Source organism: Cucumis sativus, chromosome 7 (assembly GCF_000004075.3).
Source record: "Cucumis sativus cultivar 9930 chromosome 7, Cucumber_9930_V3, whole genome shotgun sequence".
Taxonomy (NCBI): Eukaryota; Viridiplantae; Streptophyta; class Magnoliopsida; order Cucurbitales; family Cucurbitaceae; genus Cucumis; species Cucumis sativus.
In genome coordinates, this window is record NC_026661.2 from 20138359 (window position 1) to 20156048 (window position 17690).

The 17690-nt window shown below is 32.3% G+C and overlaps 1 protein-coding gene across 1 annotated transcript; it reads right to left on the reverse strand.

Annotated features, from left to right (window-relative positions):
• Nucleotides 1–723: 723 nt before the first annotated feature.
• Nucleotides 724–16819, reverse strand: LOC101215338 (nudix hydrolase 3). The gene is made up of 21 exons (XM_004135834.3): nucleotides 16611–16819; nucleotides 15466–15645; nucleotides 14524–14601; nucleotides 14109–14205; nucleotides 13406–13542; nucleotides 11645–11726; nucleotides 10434–10520; nucleotides 9583–9689; nucleotides 9173–9344; nucleotides 8808–9061; nucleotides 8624–8705; nucleotides 5894–5959; nucleotides 4867–4944; nucleotides 4580–4675; nucleotides 3510–3616; nucleotides 3245–3413; nucleotides 2231–2314; nucleotides 2029–2123; nucleotides 1862–1952; nucleotides 1626–1772; nucleotides 724–1167 (listed from the first exon to the last, which is right to left on the reverse strand). The coding sequence occupies exons 1-21, from the start codon at nucleotides 16688–16690 to the stop codon at nucleotides 1096–1098; spliced, it is 2361 nt and encodes a 786-aa protein (XP_004135882.2). The 5' UTR covers nucleotides 16691–16819; the 3' UTR covers nucleotides 724–1095.
• Nucleotides 16820–17690: the final 871 nt, after the last annotated feature.

The following is a 17690-nucleotide window of genomic DNA, read 5'->3' on the forward strand; positions in this document are numbered from 1 at the left end:
TTAAAGGCTAATTGCAATGAATAAGCTGTCTCAATTAAAAACCAATTTGGTCAATGAAAAAAAATTATTATCAAACCCTCATCATAACATGATTATTGCCCTCTTGATCATATGTACTAAAGTTTGACACACTTGTATGAAGATAATCTACATTTAATAAATTTATTGATTTAAATCCAAACAAATAATTTTATCAATTTAAATATTAAACATTGATAAACGTATCAATTTAACCTATAATTTTTTTATATATTAAAAAAAATATAATTGAAAATTTAAATTGATATACTTATAAAATGGTTTAAATTGATATATTTATGAAAGTTAAATGTTGAATATACATATAAATATTCGAGACTTAATTAATTTTATGAGGTTTAGATCCATGTACTCCTTAAGTTTTAAATAAATATTATAATTACTAATTAAATTAAGGTTTAATATGATACAATCTACAAATTTTTATGAGTATAAATTGTAAAGAGGGAGAATAAAAAACTTATAATCATCAAGTATTCATTAATTTTCCCATCAAATCTAAACATATTTATATTTATTTTCATTTTACAGATCTATCAAATTATATGTCTGGTTCCAATTCTTAAAAGAAAGCTAGAATTTATTGGAGTATATGAACAATTAATGAGATTGGATCGAATGACTAAAATTTAACTTTCTAACTATAGGGACGGAATTTGTAAATTAATTAACAAACTAAATGAAAAATTTTCATTGCTGGTAGACATTTTATTTGTAGCAGTAGTAGTAGATGAAGACAACGACGATAACAAGAGAGATTTTTAAATATAGAAAAATTGTGCAAACTATTTAAATATAGAAAAATTGGGTAAACTTTTTGTGATCTACCCGACCCATTGGCTGATTTTGACATCTGTGTGAATTTCCTAGTAATAATAGGAGTACATACTACTAATAAATACAGCCATGGGATGGGCAATGGAAATATTATTAGTGCATGTTCTTAAAAGAAATAGTTACTCCTCAAAGATGGAAGGAGGCTACAGACAATTTATTATTGCACACCAAGCAATAATAAAATTCCAATTGCCTTGTGATATTAATCCATCATCATATTCATATTTCAAATTGCTTCTTTCCCAATATTTCTTTGGCAACTGGAAATTCAGGAGCTATATCCACGGGTACCTGAAATTGTGAGGTTGAATAGAATTACTTATTGTAAAATAAATTGATATAATAACAAATCTACGGTTGCGAGCTTAGGTGATCCATAATTTTCGAATAAGAGGGTCGTATATCAAACTTTGCTATCGTTAACTTCATTCAAATAGTCCATTCTATTTGCCTCAAAATCAACTGCTTTGAAAATTTTAAAGGGAAAATTAGGCGAAGTTACTTAAAATAGTCCTTGCACTTTAAAATACTTTTTTAAAGTTAAATGGACACCAAATAAGGGATGAATCCAAGGGGACAACTTATGTAGTTTATAAAAATGGTGAAATAGCTTGATGGATTTAAATTAAATAGTTCTACTAAGTAATCTATATTCAATCAGAGACAGAATTCAATCAAATATTAAAATATATTATCATTAATCCACAACCAATTAAGGTGTTCAATCTATGGGGTTTGTGAACCTTTACCTGGATTCGTTCTAAATTGTTCAATGCTAATTTCAATGGTTCCGACATGACACCGTATTTCTGAAGAAGCAATTTTGCTGATTCCTTGTCACCTCTTGCCTGAATGGTTAGTATCTCCCTACTTAGGCTTTCAACTGCATCTTCCACCTTAAAAAGAAAGATAAAAGATTCGTAGAATTCAACTCATGAAAACCAACTTGTTTGAAGACGAAATGTTGACATGTTTAGTGTTGTACCTTGTCAAAATTAACAGAAAAAGTTTCATCTGGATTTAAAATGAAGGCTTCTTTCTCATATAGCCAATTGAACTGCAATGCCTGTCCTTTTCTGCCAATAAACCGAAAGTCTAAGATGCTAGGTGAGGAAACAAAAATGGATGAAACAATGTCAATTGACAGCTTACCCATGAGCCTCTAATAAGCCGAATCGTACTGACCGGAAGCATCCTACAAGGAAAGTAGCATACACGGACTTCAATGATGCTCCTGGTAGCAGGCCCTGATTGAGATTCCAACATATAAAATAAGTAAATAGATGATCGGAGACTACATTTTTTTTTTTGTAAAATACTGTGTTAAGGTCGGATGACCCAGATATCAACCAACCTGGAGGGTAAGGAACCTTAGAGCCCAAAGGCCTACAATGTCAGCTTTTGCCTCCTCCAGAGCTGAGTGGAGTTCTTGTAGTTCCTGTAACAAGAAATAAGTAAAAAATACTACAACTAGAAAGGTTTCCAATAAAACCTGGAATAGAAAATAAATGTTAACAGTCTGAAGCGATATCTTCAAATTCCCCCAATTAAAAACAAGTTCTATATTCAACAGGACGAGGACTACAAAATTAGAAAAGAACTAAAAAATTGCACAACTCCATTTATTTAGACAAGCCAAAAGTATAGTCTTGGGAATCACAGGACACACCAATAAAATAAAGATCTAGACTCTATCCCAAACAGATTCAACAACCAACAGCGCAACAGTTTTTCTATCCAAGCCAAGATTGTCCAGAAGAATAAAAAAATGCAGTCTTAAGAATTGCGAGATAGGTCAAGAAAGTTTGAAAATAGGCATCGGTTTTTTCAGTTATGAAGAATAGCCATGTGAAGAATGAACACTATCATTTCCATTTTGCAAATGCGTTCAAGCTTTTTTTATTACACAACTGATAAAATTTACAACCTCATTTCTTTGTTAACCAATTCAAAATTTTAAATCCTCAACTCTCTCTCTCTCTCGTTTAACTCGTATTTGAACATATTCTTAAAAACAATAGTCACTAGATAGAATCTAGATAAATCTAGTATAGAGGTAGAATCTAGACAAATCTAGTATAGAGGTGGCTCCATTCATTAACAATGTTTTTTTTCCTTTTTTTTTTTTTAAACAGTCATGATCAGTTCTTTATACTTAAAAAGAAATGAGGGCAACATGTGAAACAGCGGTTGTATCTCAATATAAAAGCAACATTCATATCCAGTCATGAAATTAATTATATCAAACAGAAAATTTGTAGTACTCAACTTACCAATCCATGTCTCAGTGTAAGGGTAATAATAATCAAATATGTCAAAACATAAATAATAATCAAATATGTCAAAACAGAAAATTTATGGTACTAACCAATCTCACGGTTGATGTTTTACCATTTGGAAGTGTTATGGTATGAGGTCCAATGCCGTGGCAACACTCATGGCAAATTGTGTGAGTAAAGAATGAATCGAAATCCACAAATTCACGTTGCTCATTTGTAATGCAAACATCAGCAATAGGCTGAAGAATATGCTTGAACCTAGAAAATGTGAAAACAAGCATATCTTTATGTCTAATAATTTCCCATAAGGAATAATGATAGAAATTAATCCATGACCAAGAAAAGATACATTACTTGGCCTCTGAAACATTCTTAAGCATGACCATTGATGTTCCTCGGTCTTTTACGATCCGCTCATCATTAGGCAAATTGAAAGCAACAGTCTGAGGACCCTTCACATCCTGTAGGAACGCCAACAAATTAACCTCAGCTTCTGACAGAGCTACTTTATAGATTAGCAGGTTTGCCTCTCTAAACTAAAGGTATTGAATAATTCATGTAGAGACTACTTGGTCTCCACAAGCATTTTCAATAATCAACATCCAAATTTCTGTGGATGATAATTATCAATTCAGCATTGTTAGACTCTATAAGTTAAGAATATGTACCAAACTATTGTTTCCTGTGCCGAATAAAAACTGATGTGATTGATAGAAATTTTGATACACAATCCTAACATAAATTTTGAAAATGAAATATGAAAAAGAAAATATTAGATAAATATAGAGTTTTATTTCAAAATCAATTGGCAATGAGAGGAGTAACACATATAGTTAACATTGTGAGGTTTTCTCATATTTCTAATGTGGGAAGTTCAACATGATCCCTCAAGATAGGGCCTATTTGAGATCACCATTCTTGGATTGATTTTCTTTTTCTTTTTGTTATGGGATACCCGTCTGAGCTTTATAAGCTATTATACAATCTTGATTTTGAGAAAATATCAATATCTTAATTATTCAATATGAATCATCTTTAGATTCTCTGTCTGAGCTTTATAAGCAAGCTAACCTTTTGAAATTTTCATTTTCCTCTACCTTGATGAGATAAGGAATGATTGAACAACGTAGCTTTTGTGCTATGTTGTGGTGGTTTTCAGTAGAAAGTAATAGAAGAGCCAACAACACTTGAATCCCAATCATCTCTTCTCTGTATAAATACCATTTTTAGTAATGCGCATATTCTGCTGGTTATTGTAAAACTTTGTTTAAAACATGTGGTAGACAGCATACAAGATATACTTCTCTGTCCAATTTTTTATAGTATAAAATTTCTGTACATAAAACTATGAAAAAGCACGCCTTATAAAATAAATGAGCAAACATTTTATGTGAACTTGTGAAAATTGTGAACAATTAACTCACCCCTGCATTGTAGAGAAGCTGAACAACACGAATGGGAGCAGCACTAACATCTTTTGATTTGTATGCATTGTCCATAGGAAGATTCTGTTCCAAGACCTATAATAAAAGCTTCATTAGAACTATTTCCCAAGGGAGAAAAGACCTTGCTCTTTCCTGAGAGAAGATCAGAAAAATCACCTGTTTTTTTCTTTTGTATAAGAAACTTGGATGTGTATTAGACAGCGAGCAAACTAATATAAATAGGTCTATATGGTGACTTGGACAGTTAAAAAAAAAAAAAACAATACCTGCAAATTGTCACCAAAAAATTTTACTTGAGTTGTTCCTTTGTCATCCCGAATTCCAATGAAAGCTTCAAACGTAGCCTAATGCAATCCAAAACTTTGGCATCAACAAAATATGAAATATGTAAATTGACAACTGGTAGTTTTTGAAAACCAGTAGATCGAAGTTTGATACATAAAATTAGTATCAAGTAAAATTACTAAATAGGCCCATTATTTTTTGCCAAAATAATATATTTCTTGTATTTAAGAGAGAGAGAGAAGGGTTTTCTTAAATAGAAGAACAACCTGTTACAAAGAAGGAAATTTTGTTTTGGCAAACATAATACAACCAATACAATAAAAAGGAAATAATCAACATTTTTCTTTAAAAAAGAAAAAAAAAAAACATGACACTTCAATCAATTAATGGAAAGAGGCTAATGCTTAAAATATAAAGTATTGAAAGTAGAGAGAAACTAGTACATGAGAAAAATCAGGGTGCTTATAATTTTATTATTTTCTAATACTCATAAAGGTAAAAAAGGGGAAGTATTTATAGGCAACACGAGCCTAATTAATTGAATAAAAACAGGCAAAGTAAATTACGTAACTACCTTGGGCTTTCAACATGACCTAAGTTCATTATTTCTAACATAAAGAAATGAAATAAAACATGCCAAGTACACTTAAGAATAATACAAGGAACAATACAAAATACTTAAACTTGTAAAATAAACGCATTCCAGTTTAAACATAAGTCTTGAATAGAATAATTTTCAGTAAAAAGTTTGGATAAAGAACACCAAGAGGAAGCTTTAACTCGAGCAGCTTCAAAGCGATCAAACCAAGGTAGAGACTTATCTTGAAATGTCAAAATATGTGTTGATTCCATTTAGACCAATTTTCAAAAAAAATTGTTTAAGGAAAAAAAAGTTACCAAAAGAATTTCAAGCCACCAAGCAAAGATATGGCTGGCTGAATCAAGCTTATTCCAATATGGTAAAAGCCATCAATGTCTTACAAAATAAATAGCTGAGTTAATAGGTACCTTATACCCAAAAAGTGTATCTTCATAGGTCTCGTATGGACCAATGGTAACATCCAACTTAGAGTCCTACATTCAAAGACACCAAAATTAGGAATGAAATAAGAAGTATCAATTAAAAGTTCATGTCGGTTTTTGTAGGGGGTAGATACACAATGTGTGAGAAAAGGAACACCAACTTCAAATGGTCTAATACTTGCATACATACATTGGAAACAATGGAAACATGCAATCTATTGCAGAACTTGAAGACTTCTATTTAAATGGAGAATACGAAAACAAATATAAAACTAGGTGCTGATAATACTCAACTCAATTACATTTCATTAATAATTAGATAGATCAAATGGGACAATGATAAATTAATATTGTTAGGAATGCAAACAAAGTCTCACATTGGTTAGGAAAGGAAGTGATCATGGGTTATATAAGTGAGAACAATTATCTCCACCGGCATGAGGTCTTTTGAATAGTACCAAAAGCAAAGTCATGAGGGTTTATGGCAAAAGAACCAAATAGTTCATGTTGGACTGTTTCAAGATATCTGTAGCACGAGTTTAAGGGTCTTTTGCAATCTCTGTCACAGAAGAACCTGCAATTACAAAAGATTGGATGTAGTCCCTATTAGATATTATATTAAATATGCCTTCACCTATGAGCTTAGGTTTTCGAGTGAATTGGTGATTTAAAATGGTATCAAAGCATATGGTTCAGGGAGGTCCTATGTTCAAGCCCATGTATTGTTGTTTCCTTCCCCATTGAATATTGATTTCTACTTGTTGGATTTTTCTTGATATTTCAAGCCCACAAGTGAGGGGGAATGTTAGATATATTAAATTTGTCTTCACCTAGAAGCTTAAGTTTTTGGGCGAATTGTTGATTTAAGAGTCCCGAGTTCGAGGAAAATCAATATATTTTTTGGGATCATTCTATTTTTCCTTCCCATTATTATAACATAGCTCTATCTTAACTAAATCGTTCATCAAGGAAAAAAAATGTAAAACAACTATAGGAGAAACATGCTTTGGTATAAACATTTGCTTTTTCAGAACAATTGAAGAATGTGAAATATGATTTTGGCATTGCAAACTGCCTCTCACATTCTAAGATATTTATTATCTCAAGCAAATTGCAAAAACAAACGAATTCATGCTTTTTGACAATTCAAAGTGTTCAACTCGAAAAGAAAACAAATAAACAAAAATTAGGCTCAAGAAATCAAAAAATATTTGAGAATAAGTTGAACATCAAAATTCTTTGAAATTGCATACAATATGCTTCATGATGCTATTCCATTGAGAAATAAGAGAAGAAAGGTTGTGATGACAAAAAAATGGGCAAATTTACACCAAGTGACCGATGTATACAAAAGGTGATCAAAGAAGTGAGTGAAATTTGCAATGATTCTCTTCGTTTCAAATAAGCCAAAAGTAGGATTTGATGATGAAATTCCATAAGATTACCCTCTTATCTTTGAACGATGGCCAATAAGGAGCATATTCAATAGAATGAAAGGGTTGCTTGGGAAGACTACTTGATAGTTGAAGCATGATAGTTCTTTTCCAAAAAGATTGGGCATGATCACAAAATACTAACAAGTACATAATGGACTTGTCACATTGATGACAAAGTTTTAAATCACCAATTGACCCAAGGATTTTGGAGACAGCATGGATACATGCTTCCTCGTGATGTTCCCTTTCTAAAGAGTTCGAGGGTTATTCCATGGAGGAGATTATCCTTAATTGGATCTCTTTTTTTCAGCAGGATGTTTAGTGTTTCTTTCGTTTTTGTGATTGGGTTTTGTGGTCGGATTTCTCTCGGCTTTGTAAGGGTGGTGTTAGCTTACTGCATTTTGATTTCCCGAGTTTGTGTTTTCCATCTTCTGATATATTGGGATGTGATAAGGGTGCTAAGAAGGTATCAACCTAGTTGAGATGTTTAGGTGCAATTGCCGATTTTGTACTTTGTACACTTTTTTCTTTATATCAATGTAAATTTCCGTTTCTGTTAAAAAAAACCAATTGACCTAAAAGCTTAAGCTGATGGGTGAAGGAAAATATAATCATATATCATCTAACACTCCCCTCACTTGTGGACTCAAAATATGAAGAAAACCCAACAAGTGGAAATAAATTTCTATTGGGAAGAAAACAACAATATAGGGGTTTGAACACAGGGCATCCTGAACCAACCTGCTACGATACTATCTTAAATATCCAGTTGATCCAAAAGCTGAAGCTAATGGGTGAAGACAAATTTGTTGTGTTGATGCTACCATGACTGACCTCCCATAGGAAGAACTGAATCCTTTTGGGAATGAGACCTCTCCAAATATTCTTATAAAGGGTGTGTTCTTATTGTTTCCATAAGAAACAAGGTGATGAGTGAGTGATTTTGAAGTAAAATGAGTTAGGGATCTCATTTGTAGGTTATTCCCATTTGTAGGTTTATTTCACTTTTGTCGATTTTGGGTGGGGTCCCCTCGTCCCCCAGCCCCTAAGTTGCTCCCTGGTTCGGTGCTTGTCAAATATATACCATTCTTTGTTTCATATGAGGAAAAAAAGGGGGAAAAAGTTCAACTAATATACGGGCAATGAGAAATGTATCTAGAAATTCCTATACATCCCCATTCAGGATCCCCATTGCAAGCAATCCACGACTAACAAATTAACTAGATATATAATACATGCGTGCAAAACTTTACAAATGTAACAAACTTGCTAAACTAACCAATTCCATCCATGCAATATCGGACTCATAGTAATCATTCGAGAGGAATGCATCGGCCTTGCTATGCAGTAACCTCCGCAAACTATAGAAAGAAAATAGATTTCAGAAAACATTGTGAACACAATAATATAGATTCAGATATTAAGAAAATAAAAGTAAAATGTAAAATTGTGAAAAATTTTACCTGGGAGAGCTAGTTCTATCTCCTGCTTTATGTAATAACTCAGCAGCTTTTGATAGAAAAGAATTATATTCTTGGGAAAAAGGTACATTATACAAATCATGTTTAGAACCCTCCAAATGGTTTGTGCTACCAGGACTTCTACTGTCAATAGACAAATCTGAATTAGATTCACTATGTCTTTTAATGACGCTGAAGAAACCTGCAACAATGTTTTGTTGGTCCTCCGGTAGACTGTCCTTCCATTGTGTGAATTCCTACAAGATTGTAACAAGAAGTTGCACTCGCTGCATCTTAAATCATTTTTTTTTCTTTTTACATGAATGCATATCAATTTATGTCCTAATCAAACTAAGTATATTGCATACCATCTTGTCCATGTCAGGAGGGTAGAAGTTTGCACCAGGAGGCTTTTGAGATGGAAATGCCGCTTTGTATTCCAGGCCCTTCCACCCACTAACTCGCCTAGTGGCTTCAGGAAGCAACTTTATTGCCGAATCTGCAGTAGTTAAATATGCCTCATTTTCATCAAGGCAAGACCTGTTGAAAATGAAACGTATTTACAGGGGGGAAACAAATCCATAAACATAATTTAAGAAAGCAAAATAACTGAGAAGACTTCATCATCGTAAAAAAATCAAACAAATTAAGATTTAGCACAGTACATAATACAGAAAGCAACAACTTTAATCAAGCCCGCCTCCGACACTGCACTAGCAACATACAGAAGCAGAAAAGCACAGACGTTCAGAAACTATGACATCTGCAGAAGACATACCATGGAGTCTTATTAATCAGATAATAGGCCCACTTCAGTTTATCTAACTGTGATGCTGCAGCATGCTTCTCCAACCAGTCTTTTAAATATGGATTACTGTACCAAACCTGGACATAATAATATGAAATGATAAATTCTAGACAAAGTCTTCACAATCAATCAACAATTTAAAGAACAAATCAATTTCATAGCTTTTTTTTCTTTTTCTTTTTTTTTGAAAAAGGGAATGAGAAAAAAAAACCTAGTGAATAATTACAAAAACTAGAAAATGATAAATATGGCCCTGACGACCAGTCTATACAGGCTTAAAATATCATCCTTCAAGCCATTAGCTTAAAGTCGAATACATTAATTTATTTTTCTATCATTTAGTTAGTAATTTAGTCTATTTTTCTTGCTAAGTTCTTGCACTGTTTTTGAATTTCACATGTTTATTAGTCTTTCATTATGTTTCCCATTTCGTATCTTGAGCATTAATTTCATTTCATTAATTCAATGAAAAGACTTGTTCCATTTCAAAAAATCCTGCTTAAATTATGTCAGCCATATATGTATGTATGTATAACAAGATTAAATTGCGTGACATATTGTCTGCTCACGTCACAAAAAAGAAAATTAGTGTCTCTTGAAATACATCCGATCACATAACTAAAATTTTGTGATTGGAGTCAATGATGGAAAGGAATTTTCAACCATGAGATGAGCATTATTACTTTAATCAAAGAACATCGAAGATCTTTTAAGCACAACACTCAACTAAATATTGTATGTTTCCTAGGCTCACAAAATTAAAGAAAGCAAGCTGTAAAAGTCTCCCCTACAAGATTACTTAATAAAATGTATATGCAGACCTGCAGGTTGAATATTTCATCCATAATGGCCGCAGCCTTGATTAGTAAATCCAGAGCCCCTTTATCTGCATCTGAAAGCCCTGTCAACTACAAAGAAGAAAACACATGCTTTATTTAAGACAAATGTGGATAGATAAGAAAACCAGATAATAAAAAATGTTGTAAAATAGCTTTAGAACCCTGTCAACATAAGGACTGAGTTACTTCAACGTATCACTGTAATTTATTGTTTCTAATTTTTTTTTTTTAAAAGAGAAAACTTTCCATTGAATTAATGAAAAGGGACTAATGTTTCAAGTACAAGGAAACAGCATATTCAAACTAAATCATGAGACAAACATAATAATCAAGAACATCATTCTAAGACACGAGACATAAAATAAGCTAAGCTGAAGAAACACACGCCCCCAATTCAAACAAATACCCTTGCAATTTCTAAGTACCCGTTTGTACCAAGAATTGACAAATTTCTGTTCCAATACCAGTATTTCCACGTCAAGTTGTTTAGAAACATTAAATCAAGGAGGAAACAACAATCCAGGAGTTTGAACACATGACCTCTTGAACCAAAATGCTCTTATACCATCTAAATTACCAATGGATCCAAAAGCAAGTTGATGAGTAAAGGCAAATTTAATATAATATCTAACAATCTTCTTTATATCAAAAGCATGCATAAACTCTAATCACGTTTTGTTGACATTTGGTTGCAAATTTAGAGGCCTTTCTTTTGCTTTATTGATTATTTGTACTTCGTTTCCTTGGGATTCGGTACTTAGACTTTGTCCATTTATATTACTTTGTTGGCATATATACTTGCACTCAGGGACAGTTTATTCCAATGCCCATCAAGGTGCATGTCCCCTCCATTTGATTTTGCATAAATTTGTCCCTCTTTATAACTACTTGTTTCTAGGTAACTTGAATTCGTTCATTGGGCATACATAACCATCTACCAGGAGAGTTCTATTCATTTGAAAATGTTGATCAATGATAATTTCATCTCTTAGTAAAAACAAACAAACAGCAATGTACTTACAATAAACCTTAATATTTGTAATTAGATATTTTTCCTATTTCATAAATAAAAAGCCTTCTCTAAAATTAAGAAAAAGCAAAATCATAATCGTTAAAATCAAATATTAGAGATGAAACGCCTAGGCATCTTCTGACACAAGTCAGAAAGTCTAAAAATTCAAAACAACAGCTACCTCAACATTGAGTGAAACAGAAGCATAACGTTGCAATTGCTTTTGTAGAGTCGAACTCCGTGCCACGTTGTCAACTTTGTACCTAAGTAGATTTACAGGGGGAAATGGGGTCATGTACAGAAATAACTGTCAATCCAAAATCAAGAAAGGTCTAGCAGCTTAAAGCTTTGTGCAAAGCATAAGGGAAACTTTGCAATAACCTCGAAATTTCGGCCGGGAAAAATTGTTGTTTCCCCCATTTCGAAAAAAATTCAATTTTTAGTTAGAAATAGCTACATTATCTCAAGTAATTTTTTTCAATTTTCTAGTCTTGATGACATGCAATTGTATGGTCTCACTCACCAATGACTGTTTACTAATATTTTTTTTAGGGAAACGAGTTCCTTTATTGATTAAAATTGAGATTAAAGCTCATAGTACAAGAGAACTATACAATGAGCAGAAAACCTAAGGAGATCAGTAGGTGCAGAATAACATCCCAACTAGGTTGACACCCCTTAGCACTCTAATCATATCCAACAAACTAAGAGAAACAAGGGTAACATAAATTCTTTACAACTTAGGATATTAAAACGTGGAAAAAAATGAGGCAATAGGGTCTTTCCACCAATTAGTGTTATCCATTTGAAGTAGGAACATCATTGATTAAGGAGGTGTATGATGTATCCACCAATAGGTCTATATGTTGGTCATACAAGACCTATCATCTTTTAAGATGGTAGCATTTTGTCTTTGGATGCGTCTCGGTCCTTTGTTCTAATCTATTTTGGTCATTGGTCTGGACTTGATGAAATTTGAGATTTATCTCTGTTCATTATATAAATGGAAAAACATGGTTAAAGTCTTGTTTGCTGAACTGTGGTTCGAAAGGAATCAAAGGACTTTTCACAACAAGGAGATGTGGTGGTTAGACTTTTTTGACTCGGCCACTCATAATGCTTCAGTTTGGTGTTCCCTTAGCAAAGAATTTGAAGCATTTAGCATTCAGGAGATGTGCTTAAATCAGTTTTTTTAAATAAATATTTTTTAAGAAAAAAGTTCGATAACAGGCAAAGAAGGTAAACAAAAATGTTTCATCTCTAATTACTTCTAGAAGATAGAAACTTGGGTAGATGGACGATTGTGAAGTAGCTCGCCTGAATGGTTCATCTTGGTGCATCTTATCCAAGCCTTTTTAAGAATTCTCCATTCAAGACTTAATTTTAAATTGACGTGCTTTTATTTTGCCAGATTTTATTTTTTGTATAAGAGCTTTTAGTTTTCCAGCTTAACTGTTGTAAAGAGTTGAGTTTTGAGTTTGAGGTGTATTGTTCTCATTTTTCTTATTTTGTTTCATCTCTATTTCCTTCTGTAAGCTTAACAGTTGTTTTAGGAAATGATGAAGGTGCTTAGAGGTGTCAACCTAGTTGAAATGCACACGTGCACCTGCTTATCTTTACGAGTGATTATTCTTTGTATTATCTTTATGTACTTTGGGATTATCTCTTTTCATTAATTCAATGAAAATCACATTTTCTTTTCCAGAAAAAAAAAAAAGATAAAATGCCGATGTCTTTACTATATTGTTACATTTCATCCTTGAAAATATCAATTTCACCATTTTTCCATTTGAACACAAGGACACAGAACAACTGTAGATTGGAATCCTATTCAACTGAGGTCGATCATCATTTTTCTGTTTGAAAATTGGATGATATAAATTTCATAAATATAGAAAGTAATATCTACTAATTGAGAATATCAAGCTTGTCAACAACGTACCTTTGTGCAATTATGTCAAAAAGTTGACCATATTGTTGTGCATTTACATCATATGGGACATATTCAGGATCTTCATTTGCAAGTAAGTTCTTATAGTCCAAATAATGTATATATTTAACAGCAGAAACTTCCGATTCCTACATCAAATTTAAAGCAAAATAAACATTCCCTGTCTCATACAGTTCAGTTTCTAACGTATTATGGTCATAACCTAAAAGCTAATTTTCATGATCCTCAACTTCATAGTTAAATCACCAATCCAAGTTGGGGAAAACCACCCAATTCTACTGCAGGAATAAGCAGAAAAATAACATAAAGATTAAAAGAAAGCAATAAAAACTAGAAACATAAGAATTTGCATGAAAGACTTCCAACTTGGAGAAAAACCAAGAACAAAAAAAAAAATCCACTAAGTGAAAAATTCCTACAATCACAAAAAATAATTTACTCTCTCCTAACCCCAATTACAAAAACACTCCCTCAAATTTTTTGGTCATTCACACCTTTTTCTGCTCTCCAACTAGAGAACACAAAAGAAATTTAATTAGAGTTAGCACACTAAGCTTAAAGTGTTTCTAATTGAGACAATTGAAAAACAAAAGTATAGTATTCTTTTATAACCCATGACTTTTCTAAACCTTTTTATTGTAGGAAAAAACAAAGGCATAGATTCTTTATAGATAGTAAATGATTTACCACCAACCTGAAGAGTAAAAGCCTCCAAAGGGATTGGATCCAATGTTGTTACCAAATACACGTCCTCAAATTCATTATTGATGAATTGTCCACCATTTGTGCTGCTGTACATCAATCCAAGAGTATATTAGACGAAATAACATCTAATAGAGGTGCCAACTCTTCGTTTTCTTTAAATAAAAAAATAAAATGTCAAGTTTGTAAACTAGAAGAACATAATAATATCAAATTCAACTCTTAGGGACCAAAGGTGTAATCTTTTATTTCTCTAAAAACAAACAAACACAACAACATGCGTTTGCATTGAGCTGATCACAAAGAGAAACGTAGCTACAAAATTCATTATTTGAGAAATAAACAAAGGATATAATAAACCACATCATACGCAACGTCCAATTTTATCATGGTTACTATCCACTCACGTCTCATTGAGAAAAACAAATATCAATTCAAATGCTTCCTTTGGAAGAATGACGCCAAGCTCTTCTTGAAGCTCCCTCCTGAAAGAATACGTGTACACCCCGTTGTTATTTTTTTAGTAAATGATTCAGAAAGCAATAAAATAAAACACAAGGAAATCGGAATTCAAAACTAACAAATGGTGCCATTTGGCCCAAGCCAGGGAAAATAATCAAAAAGAAAAGCTGAAAGCCTTGAATAGGTAACTAAGATTAATCAGGCCATTTCGAGACCAAAACTGTGAACCTTTCCATAGTATTTATCTAATAGCCTAAGAGGAGAAGAAAATACCCGGCAGATATATTTTCTTAACAAGATATTAACTTCTCGTTGATAACAAAAAGAAAACAAAAATGCTCAAGGATGCAAACTCTCAAAGTAGGGAAAAGAAACAACAAAGAGAAAAGGAAAATTAAAATAATAATAATTAATTAATTAATTAAACAAACAAACAAACACAATAAATAGTAAAAGCACCCCAATTTGTGGAAATAACACTAGAAGATTAATGATCAAATAAGCCGGGGAGTTGGCACAACTGAGAAGTCTCTTGAGCAAAGCAGGTTCAAAACATTTAAACCAAACTATACTCAGAATTGGAATCCAGCTATTTAGTTTCCTATCTTGTATGCTAAAAATGTATTGGAACCAAGGGAAGTCCAGAAAATTTATCTTATAGTTATCGTGCATAAAACATTCATTTAACCATTGTACAGCATTCAGTCAACTCCTTGATTTTGTCAACACACTTCATAAGGTTATTTTCTGCATTCTTATTTCTCCGTTGACAAAGTTGAAAACATCAATAAAGCATGCTTGTAGCTTTTGTGGAAGCTTCTTTGCAGTCATACAATTTAAAACAGGAGCAGTAACTGATCAGTGAAATGAAAAATGATGACAATTACCTAGCAGTCTCAAGTGATGAATCGCCAGCAGATATGTGACCAGCACTGGATATATCCCACAACCCAGGCCATGAATCCTTGCAGTCAGCACGTAGTTGAAGAAGTAATTCTTGTGTACTTTCAGCAAAAATCCACACATGAACAGCCCGATGGTAGTCCCCATCTCTATGAACATCGCACCTGCATTGTCAAGTGAAGTATTTATAACGGATATGGAGAAATATATAGCTTGTTTAGTAAAAATAATCATATGGTGAGTTCTTATTTCTTTTTTTTTGTTTTCCTTTTTTTAACAAACTTCTTTTCCCAAACGATCTGCGAAAGGTACAAGACAGACGAAACCCAAGGAATCTTAAGCCACTCTAATAGTTGGCAATAAAAATGGCACCATGATCACACGCAAAGGAGAAAGACCACCACTGATGTTTATGATCTTCATCCAACTACTTCTTCCACTTTTGATCGCAGAAGGCCCTCCTTAATCAAAAGATTGGGGAGCTGCCCTCTCTCGTCTTCACAGCAGTTGGTTTTTCTTTCTACTCGTTACAAAGACAAACATTTACATTCCCTTGAGAACTTGATTGATCAAGAACTTTTTTTTGTAAAATTTTTGTATCCTCATTTTGCTTGATCTCCAGTCTCTTCAATCTCTCGTTCTTTCCTCATCCATTGTGCAAGCTCAAAATCCCAAAGAAGGTTTGGTTCTTTGTTTGTTGTCATTAGATGAAGGGATGAGTTTGCAAACTCAATATACATAAGGACTCATAGAGACTTAACCAACAACTTGCGCTCATACTCTGATAGAAAAGGAGACTAACAGCTAACAGAATACAAAACTAAAATACAACAGATAATGGGTTAATGAATTCTTCGTTGTTCCAGCACTCGGTAGTTGGTGGAATTGAGTTCTACGCTGGAAGCTAGAAAACCAACAGGTTCAGGGGAAGTCAAACACAAACTTCATCTAATAACTCAACCAAAAGGTCAACAATCATCACTGTCCCCCCGTCGTGGTGGAAATGGATGACAATTTGAAAACTAAGGAACTTCAATCAGCAGTTTTGCGGTCTAAAATTACAGGAGAAGCAAATGAACCTGTATGAGAGGAGAAAAAGGAAGAATACGCATAGTAAATAAGATCATACCTGGATTTGGAAAATCCAGTCTTCTCTCCAGTTTTGGTTAGGACGTCGAAATGCTCTTCCTGCTTACGAGGCTCCGCCATTGATGAACTTCGACGGATAAGTGTAGCGTTAATGAGCTCAGACTCTCCGGTGTGTCTCCGGCAGCGCGATGGAAAGAGAGGGAATATACTTTTTTTATAAAAGAAGGAAAAGTTAGTGTTATTTTTAATTCCATTTCATCTATCGATTTGGTATAAAAGGTTGAGATGATTCGACAACAAACATCATTCCATCAAAGTCTACTTATGAGTTCTAAATTTCGATATTTCATCAATACTTTCATAGTTAGAAAAATTGTAAAGGAAAATATAGGTAATAAAATGTTGCATTATAAACAAATATAAATCTTAATTGCTTTAAAAATCATATACTATGGTCATTTTTAGATTTAGTAAAATAAATAAAAATATTTATAAATTATAACCAAATTTTGGATGATAAATTATATCAATGTTTATCGATAAAATCTGAAATTTATTATATTTTATCAAATTTATCAATTTTACAATCTTTCACCATTTATTTATTAATTTAAATATTTATTTTGTTTTTTATATTTTTTTTTTGGAAATATTCATCCAAGTTGATATTTTATCAATATACATCGACATTTTAAATTTTGAATGCATTCGGTATGTACCTACCATTTTACATTATTTGATGGATAAAATTTGGATAAATTCGTTGATAAGTTTTTTATAGCATATTTATATAGAATTTAAAATTTTTATTATAAGTTATAAATATTTTATAAATTTTGCCACCAACTTTATAAAAATTATCAATTCGATCATTGAGTTTTCATGATATACCTTTATAGTCAACGAATTTTTAAAAATGTGTTTAAAATGTCTCGCAAATAACTTTATATCTTTACTTTAAATAATTGTATTACATTTTAAATTAGAAGTATAATTTATAAAAATACATTCATGTATATACCTTTTTATTATTACCATTTTTTCCACATATATTGATGTATTGTTTCTTATTGATAACTTCTTTAAAGAAAAATCGACTACTTATATTTTTGAAACGCAA

Bases quoted from the DNA above. Each gene is read 5' to 3' on its own strand.
- LOC101215338 (XM_004135834.3), bottom strand. From the start codon at position 16,690: ATGGCGGAGCCTCGTAAGCAGGAAGAGCATTTCGACGTCCTAACCAAA. The intron at 10,521-11,644 runs GTAGCTGTTGTT...TCTTCTTTGTAG, and splicing joins CTGTTTCACTCAATGTTGAG to TTGACAGGGCTTTCAGATGC. The intron at 1,953-2,028 runs GTAAGCTGTCAA...GTTTATTGGCAG, and splicing joins GGCTTATTAGAGGCTCATGG to AAAAGGACAGGCATTGCAGT.